Here is a 16823-nt window from a genome sequence, read left to right as displayed (position 1 = left end):
AATCTGGTAAGACTGAATAAAAAGTATTTTCTAATTCAACTAAGACAAAGTCTTGTGAAGCAAACCCATTTACCTCTGATTTTTGTAACTTAGAACTAAATGATATTCAATTTACCTCTATCAAGCAATTTCTTACCTCAGGTCCTGGAGGACCCAATGGTCCATGGGATCCAGGATCTCCAATTTTCCCCTTAAAAAAAAAAATCCAAACAGATTGTTGGTGATAATTTATTTAACAACAGATTGTTATGAAGATTTAAAAAACATTTATCAAAAAGAAAGCCAACAAAAGTGTTGAGATGACTTTTCCACTAAATAGGAAATTTTATAACTGCCTGTGTTTGGATTCAATTAAGACTAGCTCTTCTTCATATCTCTGACGTCACAACAAAAAAATGCAAATTAGCTTTAGACAAATAAAACTGGGAGTTTTGGGGTAGTCCCAACACTCGTATAAAAACCCCATTGAAATACAGCTGTTTTCATAATAAAAACAATGTATTATTTAAAAGTCCAGGATGTAAATGTTATGGATATTGATTTACATACTTAACTATAGAGTTCAAGTATCCAATCATGGCCAAAGAAATGGCAGTTTTGTGGTTAATAATAGTAAAATTGGGTCCTATACACACGTTATAGTAACTCTATTATATACAAATGCTGACACACCCAAAAACTGACGAAGGTATTTCTCTAAATTATATCTGTTCTTCCACATTTTTAAATGTTTGTTGCTGCTGCTGCCATAACTAGGTGTTCCTTAAGCAAAGTTAAAGCCTGATTTGGAAATTTTTTTTAAAAAATTTTTAATGTACATGATTTTGTTGTAAACATACTCTACAAAGCTAAACATTATATTGCTTGCAGGACTGAGGTCTCATATCTTAATTTAACATAAGTCAAAAAAGTTAATGACTTAAGTTTGTGCTTAAAATCCACAACTGTTCAGAAATAGGCTAATTCAGATGCTTATCTTTAAACGATAACGCTTATATCTTTAAAGGCAGAAAGACCAAGTTTTCCCATCTGAACTTAGGCAAATTTATGCAAGTTTTTTTTGCAGGATTAGTGTTTATGTTATAAATTCTCTGGGACAAAAGTAGTATTTTTTTTTATTGCGTTTAAGGGCCTATGACATCCATGAAGTCGAAGTAGGTTTATGAGATAGTGGTTTGATTGCACATAAGAAAATTGAGCCTGGAGTGATTAATTCTTTAACAGCATAAAGTATTGGCAGCTTTTAACTATACATCAAAAAGAGGCAGATAGAAGTGCTAAAAAGAGGTGAGGAAAAAGTCAGGTAACCTTATGCAATGCCTCTTCTGCCTCAACTTTTACAAACCCAGCCGAAGTGGCAGCACTGCATAGATGCCTTTAAAGTTGCTAAAAAACAGTAAATACTGGAATTCATGACTACTCCTATCCCTGTGAGAAAAGACTGGTCATTATTAATGAGATTTCCCACACTCTCTTCAAATCCACCTAGCCCAAATGGTCATCCTGGCAGCTCCCAAAGCTCTCAGTGGATTTGTTTCAAACATTACCAACACGTCTATTCCCCCACAAAGTGACTGTCACAGAATACTCAATGTCCTAAGCATTCCCATATTAAAATCTGAAATACAGACTGATCTCTGTAATAAAATCTCACGTTAGGATCTGACTCACTCACTAACCAGTCACTAGACCTTAAAGCAGCTTAGACCTTATTCTTTGTGCATTTTGAATTAGGTAGCTTCTAGAGGATTCCATGCAGTGTGAACGTAAGATAGAAAGAAGTATTAAATATAAAAACATGTATTGATATATTGAGAGCAAAAACCAAGATGGAAACTTACTGGAGGTCCTGGCTTTCCTCTGATTCCTGGGGGTCCTGGTAAACCAAGAGCACCCTGAAAAAAGAAAGCTATTAAATACGCTTGAAAATGTATTGTTGTGTTATGTTGAAAGCAATACATTGCTACACTTTGACACCTGAAACAGGCTTCTAAATAATTCTGCAGTATGAGAAATGCTTTCTAACATTCAACTTCCACACAACCACATAACTGCAGTAAGCAGGAGTGCATGGTCTGGCATACTTCTATATAACTATTCCACTTCCATCAAAAGAGTTCTCACCGGATATACCAGCCGAATTGGAAAGATATTTTTGTATATATATATATAGACCATGGCTGCTTCTAACCACAGTTGGTCCAGGTGAGCTGCAGATGAACCTCAAGGTTCAGGGGAAAAATATATTTTTACAACAGTTTCTTAGCAGGTTTCAGATCATACCATAATTCTTTTTCATTTGATGCATCTCCAAACACACAGCAGCCATAGTTCTGCCCATGCTCTTTACTTGTCTTTGTTCACTACTTTCCACAACTAAGTTTTAATTAGCATAGCATATCTCTAAAAGTATGTTAATTCAGTGATATTCAGTAACTTTTACTACTGCATTCTACTGTTATACAACTGACTTGTTGCATTTTAAGAGATTCAGAAGCCTGAAGAAGTTCCTGAAATTGGACAATTTTGTAAAGCAATGCAATTATAAATTACCTTGTCTCCTGGGTACCCCTGGTCTCCTGGCTCTCCTGCAAGGCCACGTTCACCCTAAGCAACATATTATTTCATACAAACTTATGTATGTAGCTTAAAATGTGGTAGTTATTAGATTTAGAGGATGAGAAAGATGAATTCAATATTCAGTATTTAAAATTAACACAGATCTTTGAATGACAACGCAAACACTCCCTCCAGGGAACTCTACAGACACAGCACTGAATATTGTTATGCCCAGTATTAAGTGCTCTGTCCAGAAGTAAGCTTGTCTAAAGTACCAGATCGTGAGACTGAAGTAATTTAAAAAAAAAATATAAATCAGAAGAGAAAAGCAATCAAAAGGAAAAAGAGGAGGCTATGTCAAGTACATTATTTTGCTCAAAAGATTTAATGAAAGGAGTCTGAAAGAACTCTATATCTCTAAGATAATGTAAATATTTAAATCACCTTATCACCTTTCATTCCAGGCTGTCCCACACTCCCTGGAAGACCCTATTAAAATGAAGAAAACAAAAATCCAATGTTTGTCTATAATTTGGAAAGCGGCATAGGCAGCAGGCTGTGGGATCATTTAGCACTGTACCATGGGCCCTGGAATTCCTGATGGTCCACTCGGTCCTGCTGGCCCAATGCCTCCCTACAAGACAGCAAGAAAGGTGATTGCATTAAACATTTGATGAAATGCAGTAACTTAAAGACTGGTAACAGAATGTGGCATTTTCTGCACCACAGAGAGAAACTAAAATCATTTGCAGGCTAATTTCTTGGGGAAAAAAGTATCCATATTATAAGACCTCGACCTTTACAATTCCCAACCTCATCAGCAGAAACAGAAGAAACGAAATTTCCCTCTTTTCCTGTAAATTGTGTATTCAAGAGAAGATAGTAGTGCATTAGGCAATAAGCTTTCCTTTGTACTGCAGCTGCACATTTGGTGGCTATTCCCTCTGTCCTTAGGGTTATATGACATCACTACTCTGTAAGCATCAAATTTGGCTTAAATGAATTATTCTACTGTAAGTAGTGTCATAAAAAAGTGACTTTTTTCTAGTATTTCTCATATCTCAGTGACTTCTACAAGTTAGAACAAAAGATGGGATTCTTCTAAAATACTAAGTGTGGAATTTTAACCTAAATTCCGACAGGCACACTAACTTTTTCTGTTCTCATGCACCTTCAAAGCCCTTACTACATCTCTCCTTTCTGGGATTTATATGGACAGGTTTATGACTTGAAAAAAAAAGTGAACCAGAAATGAGAAAAAATAAGTATCTTAAAAGATCAACACAGCAACAGCAATAATATTAATGTAAGATGGTGAGTTAAACATGAGAAATGAGTTAGCAATAGCTAAAACTATATTACAGAGGTAGAAGTCTGTCTACTCTCTGCCTATTGACCTTCAGGGGAAAAAAAAAGCAGCATTACATCTCTGTGGCTATGCAAGAATTTAGCAGCAAATATGAATACAGAAATCTTTTCCCACTTGCTGAGAATGACATGTAAAAGATGAGATGGACACCTCCCGCCTTCTAGTTCAGCACACATTCATTATTCACTGATGACTCTTTCAGCAATGTTAGCAAAAAACATTCTCCTGGAGTTATCATCAGGCTCATGGCTCACTGAAGAAAAAGGAAGATTGACTTAGCATCTCAATGGTGATTGGTAAAGCTCCCAGGAAAATTGTCAGTCTGTATTGCTTTAGTTTTCCATGACTGCTTAAATGATATATTCTGTCATGTTAGCTGATGCCAAGATAAATTGTTTACATTGCTGTCTCTTACTTGTGCTATATATTCTAGTTCAGCAAGAAATTTCTGTATTAACGATAATGTACATTGAAACGCATACTTATGGTAACAATAGGATTGATTGAAAAAAACCACAGAGGATTACTGAGCTGGGAAATTTAGCTTACAAATGTAACAGGAAGAAGTTCCAAAAGAGCTTTACAGTATTCAGGTTGATGAAACTACTGTCACGGATTCTAGAGATATTAGCTGACCTAATTAACAGCAAAGAACTGGAACTACACAAAAATAAAACTGGAAAATTATCTCACTGATAAGAAAAGGGTTGAATTAGTAAGTTTGTCACTTTTTTAAATTGTCCTCCATCTACAACAGCCTCACTATATATTAGCACATGTTTATTAGTTTGGTTAAAACTTGCTGACAGATAGAAAATAAAAATGACTTCTTGTACATAAAGCATACCTGTTCCACCATTTCTATAGGGCAAGTGAAACTAAAACCAAATTAGTTTTACCTGTCAAAAAGATAATACGCCAGAAAAGGAAAACTAATGCTTCCTAGTATCAGGTTGCATTTTTTTTGATGTAAAAAAAAAAGTCAAAAGAAAAGCTAGCTCTGATAACTACATTTGTAACTTTTCTCAAAGTCTTCATCTTATTAAAACTCATGGCCTTGCAAATCTTGAGAGACTGACTGCTCAGCCAGCCAAAACTCTGAACTTGGCAACAGCTTTGCATATTGAAAAAATCATGTATGGAAGGAATTCTTGGACTCAACTTGCTGATGTTGCTCACTTTGCCATTGTTCTCATGAACAAACACAAAAATATAATTAGCTCTTGACACTGCATACAGCTGGACTGGACAAGCTACCTGAATTAATGCTGTTGGTGTCTGTCAGAATAATATATTTAATCTCATATTCAATATTGCGTCTTGTAACAGTATAATGTGTTATAATTGACTGAGTATTTTAGAACAAACATTGAGGTCTCTAGTTCTTTACTCAGTTATGGATGACCGCTAGCATCTGCCTGAATAAGGGTCACATGAAAACAGAGGCCAGGGTGCACCAACCCACTTGGAGAGCAAGTGTAATCAAGGAACAGGGCTGCTCCTCACAAGCTGTACGTGGGGATGCTGGGATCACCTGAAATTCCCCTGGTGTCTTGGTGAAATTCTGCTACATTTTAAAGAGCTCAATGGTCCCTTGTAAAGGAATTCTGAAACAAAGCACAGCTCTTTCAATTATCTTACTGACTGGGAAAGTGGGAACCAGAGCAACTAATATGATGTAATACAAAGACACAGAGGAGTGCATAATCGCAAATTTTACTGTGCCTATACACTGTGTCAGTACCAACAAAAGACTCATGCCACTAGATACTGAAGTCCTCTTTAGTGATGTTCTGACCTTAGTTCAAAATCCCAACTAAATTTGCTGATGCTTTGTAAGCTTCCAAAAGCTTTTCAGAAATCCGGAGGAAATGTTGCTGAGCCATTTTCCTCAACTGTAAAATCTTACTGTACCAGTAATGTCTTATCAAACACGGAGAGTTGCATAAGCTGCATTTCTACTGTGTCTTGGCTAAATAAAAGAAGGTATCTTTAAAAACACCCTAATACATCCATAAGATCTATTAAGCTGTCTGAAGGATGCACAATGACCCTACCTTTACGGAGCTGCATTTCTACATCATAAGCACTTGTACATACATATTTTTGTTCACGTTTGTCATCCCAAGCACTAAACTCTATTAAGACCAGCTGTTCATTTGCTGAATTGTTCCTGCCTCCAAAAATATCAGTTTGCAGCATATATACATATACCTCAGCTACACACGAGTGTAGAGATCAAAGGAGCTCTCTGCTCCACAAAAGACCACTAATTCCTTGCAGTCAAATGGAGTTGCAGCAGATTATATGAAGTTTCCAACAGTTCTGGGGGTCAAATTCTAATTCCAAGAAAAGAAGTGAATATCAGCACACTTCCTGTAAAAGTCCTGTTCCAAATTGTCACATTGCGAAACTGAAAACTATATAGAGGAAGAATTAGCATAGTAATTGTACATAATGAAAAAAGAAATGTCAGTTTCTATGTTTTGCTTTCTTGTATCTACTTTGTATACAAATTATGTAGAGCACATGGGCATATAATCAATGCTCTTTCACACAGCTGGAAATGTGTAAAACAGTCCCACATATAAGCAAGAGATGGCAGGCCAGTGAAATGGAGTACACAGGTAAAACAACTATTGATTTCATACTGGTCAAAATTGAAATATACTATCAATTTTTGTTTTTATTTTTTCAATAAATATCTCTCATTATGATTATATTTCAGCTACGTACAAGTGACATTTGGACTGATGATTGAAAATAATTTCTATATTTCACAAAAAATTATTGACGCTCAATCTCCCTGTGTAAGTGACTGCAACTCAGCAACATGGCAAACAGAGCTTTGACCATGCAAACATTTATGCTCATGAATTCTAGGAAGGACTAAACTTCTAACAAAGTTTCAGTCAAAATAATTGATATCTTTTTAGAAGCAATGCATATTAGACTTTTTTACAAATCTCAGACACATTTGTACAATTATCAAAGTCCTTGAGATAAAATTCCAAAGACAGTCATGTAAGAAAGAAAAGTAAACTATAATTCAAACTAAATTCTCAAGAGTGAAAACTCTAGTCTCATGAGTGGTTCAATTGGCTCAAACATCTCAACTGACAAGAACGCAATGAGTCATGTTTGCATGATGAAGGCTGGAAGCTACAGGGAGGTTACATGACCAAGCTTGTGGGTCTTCACTATAGCAATGTCTTAGCAATCCCGGTCAGGCAGCAAGGGACTTCTTATAGGAAGATTTTTTGTTATGAACCTATCATTAAGAACATAATAATAATAATAATGGAACTCAACTGTCATACTTCAAAGGAAACATTAGATGACCATCAATGTAAACTAACAAACTTATCAAGAATGTTTCAGATCTCCAAATATCAAAAACCACCACTGGAGACAATCAGGGCTTTCTTAATTCAAGTGTAAACATGCTATTTTCTCCCACATGTTATGAACTACGAACACAGCTGGGTAGCCAGCCCTGATTGAGGCAACAGCAAGAACCAAATCCAGGTTCTCTATCAGTAAACACTTGAATTACTTAAAATAAGGGAGTAACACTACATGATATGAAAGTATCAATCTTTCCCACCTCCTGTAGGACTCATTCATGTCACAGAGCTTCTCTCACGCAACTATAGCTTGCAACTCCATAATGAACATTACAACCTCATTCTAAAAATATTTTTAAAAAATTGAATACAATGCTGTATATAAGATAAAGTAATTTTGCTTAGGAATTAATTCTGCTTAGAATTTGGTAGCCATACACAGGAATGAATGGAGGTTGTGGATATTAAATGTTTGAAAGGAGTGTACTTTTTCAAAAGTAATGCTGGATTAAGGGTATAAACTAGCAAACTCAATTGTTTCAAATAAAAACTCCAGACAGACCAGATCAGAAATAAGCATACAAATTCAAACTAAGTATAGAAGTACTCCATACCAGCAATATGTCAGCAGTTTTGTAGAGTGATTTTAACTAAAATCATGGCTAACTAAAACAAAATCTGTTTAAATCTCCATATTCTTATATTAGTTTTTATTATTTCACAAACATACAAGACAAATATTTTAATGAAGCCATATCAGAATAAGTAATAAAAGTGTACTCACTCTTAGTCCTGGAAATCCAGGAGGACCAACACCACCAGCAGTTCCCTTCAAAGAAAATCAATTTTTGATTATCTGAATTTTACCATTTCAAAAAATTGCCAGTGATAAGATAAACAAGTGATTTGCAAGGCAAATCAATTAGGATTTTTATAGATAGTTCCTGAAGAATGACAGCGTATCACTGTATAGGGGAACATGCTTATCTAAATCTCCGATTGTGGAATTAGATCTCAAGATATTTGCATCATGAAATCATTTCTGCATTAGCAGGGAATATGAGATTTATTACCATGATATTTAAAGTGGGAAGAAGAAAAAAGAATTTTTTTGGGGTGGAAAAAACCCACCACGAAAATCTATTAAGATTCCTTTGAAAGATAAATAGAACACCAGCTCAGTTCATAGAAAGATCTTTGCAAACTAAAGGCTATACTCCCTTCATGAAAAATTATTTCTTGATACAAACGACAGTATTTGTACATTATGTAGAAGTAATAATTTCAATGGTAGTCTACTACTGCCTCTGTTACACTCAGGTTTTACTCAGCAGAGGCTACATTTCTGAACACCATGGAAAACAGATGCCAAGTCTCTTTGACCTGTGTGAAAGGGGTGTCATAGCCCTCCCGGTCAGCATGCTTCATGCAGGCTGTCCCAACACCTGAGACCTGCTACTCAATGGCAATCATACATAGGGTTCACTGCAGCCCATTGGCACGCTCAGTGAAGAATTTTACGCAGACAAATCAGAGCCCACTCTGAAGCTGTCCAACAGAGCATGGCTATGGGCATGGCATAGAGGACACCTTTGTGCTCTCCTCCCTCCTTTGGTGCCTACTCATCTTCTCCAACCTGCTTCAAACTAACCACAGAGGAAGTTGAATGCTCTAGCAACATCCTCCAAGGCAGACTGATATCCTCAGAGAATTAAGAGGCTGTTGTGGAAATGAAGGACAGCATTACTCTGTTAAGCAGAAGAAATTAGGCATGGAGACAAATGTCATTAGTGTCAAGTCAGCACATGGGAAGAAATAAGTTCCCTTCAAGTTCCTGCCACCACAGGCCTCCCAGGCAGCCCCTGCTCTTCTCTGCCAGCTCATGAACAGGCTCTGTAAATATCCCATTAGCATTGAAGCCCCCTGCAGCTGCAGCTCTGGACCCTTGCCTGAACAAGCCCTGCAGGGTGATTTTGGGGAGGAGGGGAGAGGGCTTGCTGCCTGTCTGAGAAGTCACTAAGATCAGCAGCTGTCTTGGCAGATTAGAAAGAACTTGTTTGCAAATGCTCGTGTTAAAACAGACTTCTTTGTGAAGTGTAAGTCTGTAATTTCAGATCCAGGCTTTCTGAGCTTGTTTCTATTAAAGTACTGTTGTTCTGCAGATCTTGTGGAAAGAATATCGGCTTTATCAGGAAAGGAGGGAGACTTTGGAGCACCGGGAGGGGAAGGAAGAACTCACCTTTTTATACAATTTGCAAAGCATTTGGTGACACTCACAACCCCTCAGAGGGCTTTCAAGATGAAAAGCACCACACAGACATCACCTGACATTCCCATGAGGAGAAGTTTGCCTCAGGGGCCAGAAATGCAAAATAATTTTTTCCTATGTTCCAAAATGATGACACCAAACATTGATAACCCACCAGCAAAATTCATGTAAGATTTTCTAAAATAAGTTTCTAAGATGTGTTTCAGGAAAGGAAAGGGTGGGCCTTCAAAACGGAGACCATCTATGCCCGGTTACTGACTCTGGTCCATATCAGAACAACATTTAGGCACAAACTGACAACAGTTTCCAAAGGCGCATCCAACAACAAAAGCAGATTCAAATACTCTGCTCTTTTGCCCAGCACTTATTGCTGTTCACTTGTCTAGGTCAAAGTCATTTCATTGGTTTGTCATATCAAAGGAAACCTGAGTTTGCAGTGTGCAGCCAGAATTTCCCTACAAATACAGCAAGACAGCAAAGCTCCTCTGAGGGCAGCCAGTGAAGTGATGTGACTATGCCACAGTTTGAATACCATACCACAAGAGCACTTGAGTCTGCACACGCTGCCAAGGACAAAGCTGTTATCATACTGATTATAATGCACTAAATGACATACTAGCATGATTGTATTCAGTAACAGTTCAAAGGATGAAATCAACTATCAAATGCATAAGCATACGAAAGCCAGGGTTTTGGCTCACATGCAGAATCCCATTTTGTTAAGGTGATCTTAGAATAATGGTTTAATTAAACAATGCAAAGTCATATCCAGTGCAAGAATTTTTGAAGACAGAACGTTCATTAGTAATGCAATGAGGATAGTAAGACATCTGATTCTGAAGGTAGTCAGCACATAAGCAGTGGAAACTCTGTTCTCTCAGCAGCTCATTCTTTTCTCTCTTTTTTATACCGCTGCTTATTACAGTACTATCCTAGTAATTTCTATGAAAAAGTAACAGTCCAAAATCTTCCTGTGGACTTCAAGACACTGCTTTTGAGGCAAAAGTCACCCTTCCATTTGGGAGGGGAGTTAATATTGAGTGTCACAAATTTTACCATGTTAGTCAACAATTTGATACTTACAGGATTTCCATCTGGACCTGGGGGCCCTCTATTTCCAAAGTCACCTGGAAAACCCTAAAACAGAAGAGAGAATGCTTGTTCTTTATTATCCAAGACATGAAGGGTGGTCTGAACACTAAATTCTTATAGGTATTAGAAATTAGGACATCAGCAAGCAGATTCAGAGAAAGCGATGGAGGAATGCAAGAAGCAGAAAGTTTCAGCTGCACAGTTCAAATGAATGGAATAGAATAGTTGTATTTGTCTCAAAATCATAACCAAAAAAAAAGATACAACTATACACAATGTAAGCATAGGGCAAAGTCAGATGACTGAATGCTTTAAGAGCAATATTAAACAAGTATTACTGAAATTGTTTGCTTGGAGTCTCTTTTCCTATTTAGTATTTTTATTTCAAATATTTTTTTCCTGTTACCTACAGCATTCACTAAAGCATCTGTCTTTTATTCTCTCCTTATTCTTTCCCAGATATTAATGGTTGCAGTTTCACTGTGACACATGTTCATTAGAAATCAAATTTTTCATCTTTCTGGCACAACACTGTCCTTACCAATGTGAAGACTTGTCTTAGTCAGCACCTACAGACTGAAACAATAACTCAATCAAGACCTGGAAAAGCCTCATTCATTTTATCAGAGTTTTGACTTCAGAGACTAGATTATCAGGACAGGGAAGAAATCTAACTGGCCAAGTCAAGTGTCAAAGTTTGAAACAGAATTTCCATTTCTTGCTTGAGAAGCAAAATGAAATGGAAATCTTCCACTTCGATGGCTCTAACCTTTCTTGCTTCCTCTCAAGGTTTTGCAGATTGTTTTTCTTCTTTCTGATGTTGCCCTTTGTAGAAGCACGAGTTGCGAGGGAAAAGTGGTTTGGTTTTGGATTTTGTTTGTTTGTTTAAATTAATTTTTATCAGCGTACTATTGTGAGGCAGATCTCACTATCTCTCTGGAAGAGCCACATGAATCAAACTTATGCTATTACTTTGAAGTAGCATCATGCAATATTTCCATGATTTCTATCACTGTATAAAGTTAGGAGAAAGGATGGAGCACACATATCCAGAGAAGTCAACATCATTTTTAATTACATTGTAAGGTCCATAGAATAGCCTATCACAGAATTTGCAAAATATCAAGCTGGAAAGGGATTCTGCCTGGAAAAAATCCAAGCTAAGGCACTCACAGGAGATATACTTTTCCTGGAACTGAAAAATCTTGCACACTATTAGAGCACAGAGATAAATGAGACACGCATTGACCTCAAGAAATCAGCCGCAAAACACCAGAGCATTACTAGTCTGTTTCCATGGGGAAAAGGAGCAAATTCTATTTTACAGTAATTTTTACATGAAATGCCCTTTGTCCTTTCAAGATTTGAATGTCTTTTTACCCCTCCGTGTGTATCAGGAACACTGCTTCAAGGCATTAACTTTTCACCTCTGTAAGACTGTGTTCAAACCTGCTGCAGGTCAAAGGCACAATTAATTTGGCCTTTTTAATCTACCTTTTTTGGAGGACATCCACATAGCTGTGGACTCAGTATAGCAGTGTCTTTCCTTAATGAAATGGGGGACATGCATCATCATACCATTTTATATGAACAGCAGTCAGGAAGACAATGCAAAACTGTGGAAAGGAGGTAGAAAAATCATATCATAAACCAAAGTAGTTAAAGCATTGCTTAAGCCATATTTGGCTTTAGTAGTAACTTTAACCAAAATTCTATAAAAGTTAATGCAACTTTTTATGTGTGTATATATATATGCACACATACACCACTAAAACAATATGTTGAAACAACTTCATAGGCTCTTAATTCGCATCATCATGCATGATACTTTGCATCAACCTGAGACATGCTTAACATTCCCTATACTATCTTTTGAGTTTACTGGGTGGAGTTTCTTTCTGCATTCTCATGCAACTTCAAGAAAGTAGAAGATAGGAATGCCTCTCAACAATGAAATTTTTATTCAGGATCTGATAATGGAACTCACAAATAAGAATCTATAGCCATAACTGTAAGATCTGACAGTACAGGTCTTTATAGCGTTACTGTCTTATCATTTAAACAGTAGAGGTTCATAGGTTAACGGTCAATAAAGCTGATTTCATTGATTCTCAATCTGTACATCATTGGCCAAATTTTTGCACAACTCTGAAAATGTACTGGGTATTTGATAGTGCCTATGTTGTCAAGAACTACCAGCTGACAGGATGTAGACAAAGAATAATTTACTACCTTTTCCTTAACAGCATAATATTTTGGTTGTACTGCCTACTATTGATAGATGTTGGAAGAGGCAGAATTGCCATAACACACATGAATATAATTTTTTTTAAATAAGATATCAAATAACAAATAAGGTATCAAAAGTGAAACAGAAGATGTAATGGGACAGTTTTAGCAGCCACCAGATCATAGATGCAGGTCACAGTGATGGTTTATTTACAGCAGGAACCCAGCATACCATGAGTTATGAAAGGGACAGATTACCCACAGTCATTATAATTCCATTCTCAACAGCATGTGTCTTGTAACTGATGCTGATAAAACTATTTTAGTAAGTAGAAAAATGAAAATGCAATATAGGAGAACAGTCAGAAAAGTCTAAAATTGGAAGTAATATAATAATAAGGCTGTCCAACATGTGTTTTATTACATCAATATTAAAATTTAACATTACTGTAAAGCATAGGTAGGATGACTATTCATAATTTTAATATAAAACAGAACCTGACCTGTTTTTACAGTTACAATGGACTTGATTAATAAATTCTTGGTACCATTTAAAAGGTCTGTTCTGTCACATTGACTACTGGTTGTAACTAACCCCACATAGAAGAAAACTGCATAAAAACATTTCCCCAAACATAGTCAAAATATGTATGCAAAAATCACTATCCATCACACTAACAGGACAGACAATGCACTAAAAATACAGCAGAACTAGCCAAATTTCATATTACAAGCATATAATGGAAAGAAATTGAATACATATGCTTTTACTATGAAGTATTTATTAAGTATATTTTATGCAAAACAAATTGAAAATTCAAACAAACTCTCACTTGATAACCTTTTGTTGTGGTTTCAGGCCAATCCAGCAACTAAAACTCACACAGTCTCTCCTTCTCCAGTAAAGTGGAGAGGAGAAAAATATAATAAAGGGACTGAGGGTTGAGACAAGAACAGAGGGAGCACCCACCAACCATGGTCCTGGGCAAAAAAGACTTGGCTTTCTTAAAGCAAAACAATTTATTGACGGTTACTTAAAAGGACAAAGGGAAACAAAACCAGTTACTTGAGAGGGTAAAAAGAAACAAAGCCAGATCTTAAAACCGACACCTTCCTTCCTGCCCCCTCCCCCCCCCCTTTCCTTTTCCCCCCGGCTCTACCTCCTCCCCCAGCAGCACAGGGGGCAGGGACTGGGGAGTGCAGGTCAGTTCATTCCGTGCTGTTACTGCCGCTTCTTTCTTAAAGGAGGAGGAGTCCTTACACCCTTTTCCCCTGCTCCAGTGGATCCCCTACTCACGAGGAAAAATCCACAAGCTTCTCCAACGTGAGACCAGCCCACAGGATGCAATCCTTCCCCATTGGATTGGCACAGTGCGGGCTTTACCACAGTCTCGGGTACTTAGGGAGCTGTAGCCACTCGCTCCAGCGTGGGTCATCACGCAGACTCCAGATGTCTCTCTACCTTGTCGTGCGTCCCAACATGACCATCCTCAGGCTCAGGCATCTCTCTCCACGGGCTGCGAGTGGGTCTCTACTCCACCCAGGCCGTCCTGGTTGCAGGGGGGCCACCTGCCATCTCACCACCAGCTGCTGGGGAAACTCGGCTCCAGCACACCTCCTCCTGCTCCATCCTCACTGACCTGCTGTCGATGCAGCTGTTTCTCTCAGTTCTCAGTCCTCTCCGGGTGAACTCAGCCCAGTGGGCACCCCGGGAGTGGGGCGCTCCCTGAGTTTTCCCAGCTGGTTCCACTGCCACCATCCTCAGTGGGCGGCACCGGCCCGACGCAGGCAGCCGCCCGACCAGGAGCCAGGGAGCTGGGGCAGTGCCCTCCTCCCTTCTCTCCTTGCTCCTGGGCAAAGCACCTTTTCCGGTTCCTTGGTCCTGACATAAATAGGGCAATTCGCAGAGGCGCTGATTGACTCAACCCCAAGGGGGATGGGAGTCCGATCTGGCGGCCAGAACCAAGTCTAACCCGGTTCCAAAACTGGGGAGGTCACAGGGAGCAAAGCGCCTCTCCTGTCACCAGAAACCACTCCCCCCGCCCCCCCCGCCCCAAACCATGACACCTTTACAATAAAGATTTTGGTAATTGAACACTTTGTTCCATTTCAAATATGCCAGAGTTGTTACAAATAATAACTATTCAATAAACCTGCTAAATAGTATTTTGAATTGTAAGTGTATAATCACCTTGCACGATCCACTTTTCATATACTTTAATATTGCTTTCCAAAAATGAGATCATATTTGGGATCTGTTTTCTTTCAGAAGAATCTCTACCAGTCAGATAGGGTTTGTTTTTTTTTTTTTTCCTAAGAATTACTATTAACAGAAGTTTTGTTCAAAGAAATGAGTTGTATCCTAGAACACAAGATGAGGAGTGTGACTTCAGGCACTATGCTATTCCCATGACAGATTTCCTTTAGTGACAGCACCCTGCCTCAAAGCACCAGAGATGTTAACTTGTGGACAGTGTCAAAAGACGTTTTCATCACAGCTATCATTGTCTGGGGTTAAAACAACACACATTCTCTAAGCTTGTAATCCAGCAAAGTACTTCAAGCCAGGTTCCCATGTGATTGCTCTCTTGGTTTGGTCCCTATCGTAGTAGCTTTTAGTCAAATAAGTACTTTATAAATCATAGAAAGAATTTGGAATAAACCTGGGGATTGAGGAAATAACAACATTACAGAGGAATCAGTATGAATGAAGGTAATCACGGACATTGTGCAGAGGTGCTTTTGGTGCTGTGTCACCTGTGTGAAACCTCTCTGAATTGATTTACATGAATAAAAATCCTTACCAGATCATAGCCTGGAACTGACAGAATTTGTGTTTTTACTATAAATGAAATCTAATTGCTTACCAGAGCATGCACAGCACCAACTGTTACGGACTGAAACAAGCTACTATACTGGCAATCAGAAGGCTCAGTAAAACCTGCCACTGAGAACGAGATTCTAATGAAAAACATGTTTTCAGAGCACCCTACTGTCACCTCCTCTTCTTTTTCCACACTGAGCACAAGCCTTTGTTTTCTGTCCAGGTTCTCCTCCTTTAATGCTGCATGTGACTCACGAGCACAACACCCTGCCAACTACTGCAATGTACCAATGGCACAAGACCCCTTCTTGCTCAACACTCAGATGCACAAAGTAGTGTTTGATTCAAATCATTACCGAACTACAATATGGTCAATAACCACAGGAGCACTCTGTGAACAATTAAAAACCAGATTCTTTGATTTTATAGCTTAACGATTTGATAGCAGCTTCAGAAAGAGCAGTCTATCAACTTAATGACACTTTCCTTTGCATGCCTTTCTTTACATCAAAAGGGACTCTACTGAAGGCTACTGTCTTTTTTGGCTGGTGCTAGATCACATAGAAAACAAAACATAATTAAACAGAATCCTTTGCAACTTTCATAGCATATATTAAGGGCCAAACAATGGTAATCATACTACTACTGCTGAACAAGCTTGTTCAACGTGTTAGATGAAAGTCATCTAACTGCTGAGCACAACTGAGTGCACAACCGGAGAACATTATCACAGTTTCCAATCTCAAACCACAAGCAAGTTAAAACTGGAAATTCCTGGATAGGTTCAAAGACCTAAAATAATAAGGTTGCAGCAGAAAACAAAACACTTGGCATTGAAGACATACCACAGGAAATATGTAAACAGTGATAATGTATACTTGGCAGATTCTGCGTTTATTCTCAGCTGTAGAAATATATGTTTAGTAGAGGACAGCTTTAATTTACCATAGTCCAGAAACATCAGACATTAGAAGCAGCTGATTTGCATTCAAACCAACATCAAAATCAGACTTACGAAACTTGCATTGTATCTGTACCTTGCGCTGATACTAATTTTACAGCATATATTTATGTGTTTCTGTCATCTTTTAACTCTCAGGTAGCTGATATTAGTAACCAGCCACAAGGCTCATC

At 38.0% G+C, this 16823-nt stretch overlaps 1 protein-coding gene across 1 annotated transcript in view; it reads right to left on the bottom strand.

Moving 5' to 3' along the window:
- Nucleotides 1-16823, bottom strand: part of COL24A1 (collagen type XXIV alpha 1 chain) — a 149148-nt gene that overhangs the window by 87614 nt on the left and 44711 nt on the right. Inside the window, 7 exon segments of the mRNA XM_086617742.1 lie at nt 137-190; nt 1842-1895; nt 2554-2607; nt 3004-3048; nt 3140-3193; nt 8060-8104; nt 10628-10681. Of these exon segments, the coding sequence (XP_086473868.1) occupies nt 137-190; nt 1842-1895; nt 2554-2607; nt 3004-3048; nt 3140-3193; nt 8060-8104; nt 10628-10681 (360 nt within the window).

Source organism: Tauraco erythrolophus, chromosome 10 (assembly GCF_009769465.1).
Source record: "Tauraco erythrolophus isolate bTauEry1 chromosome 10, bTauEry1.pri, whole genome shotgun sequence".
Taxonomy (NCBI): Eukaryota; Metazoa; Chordata; class Aves; order Musophagiformes; family Musophagidae; genus Tauraco; species Tauraco erythrolophus.
The sequence above is the reverse complement of the archived record's forward strand: the minus strand, read 5'-3'. Positions and strand labels throughout refer to the sequence as shown.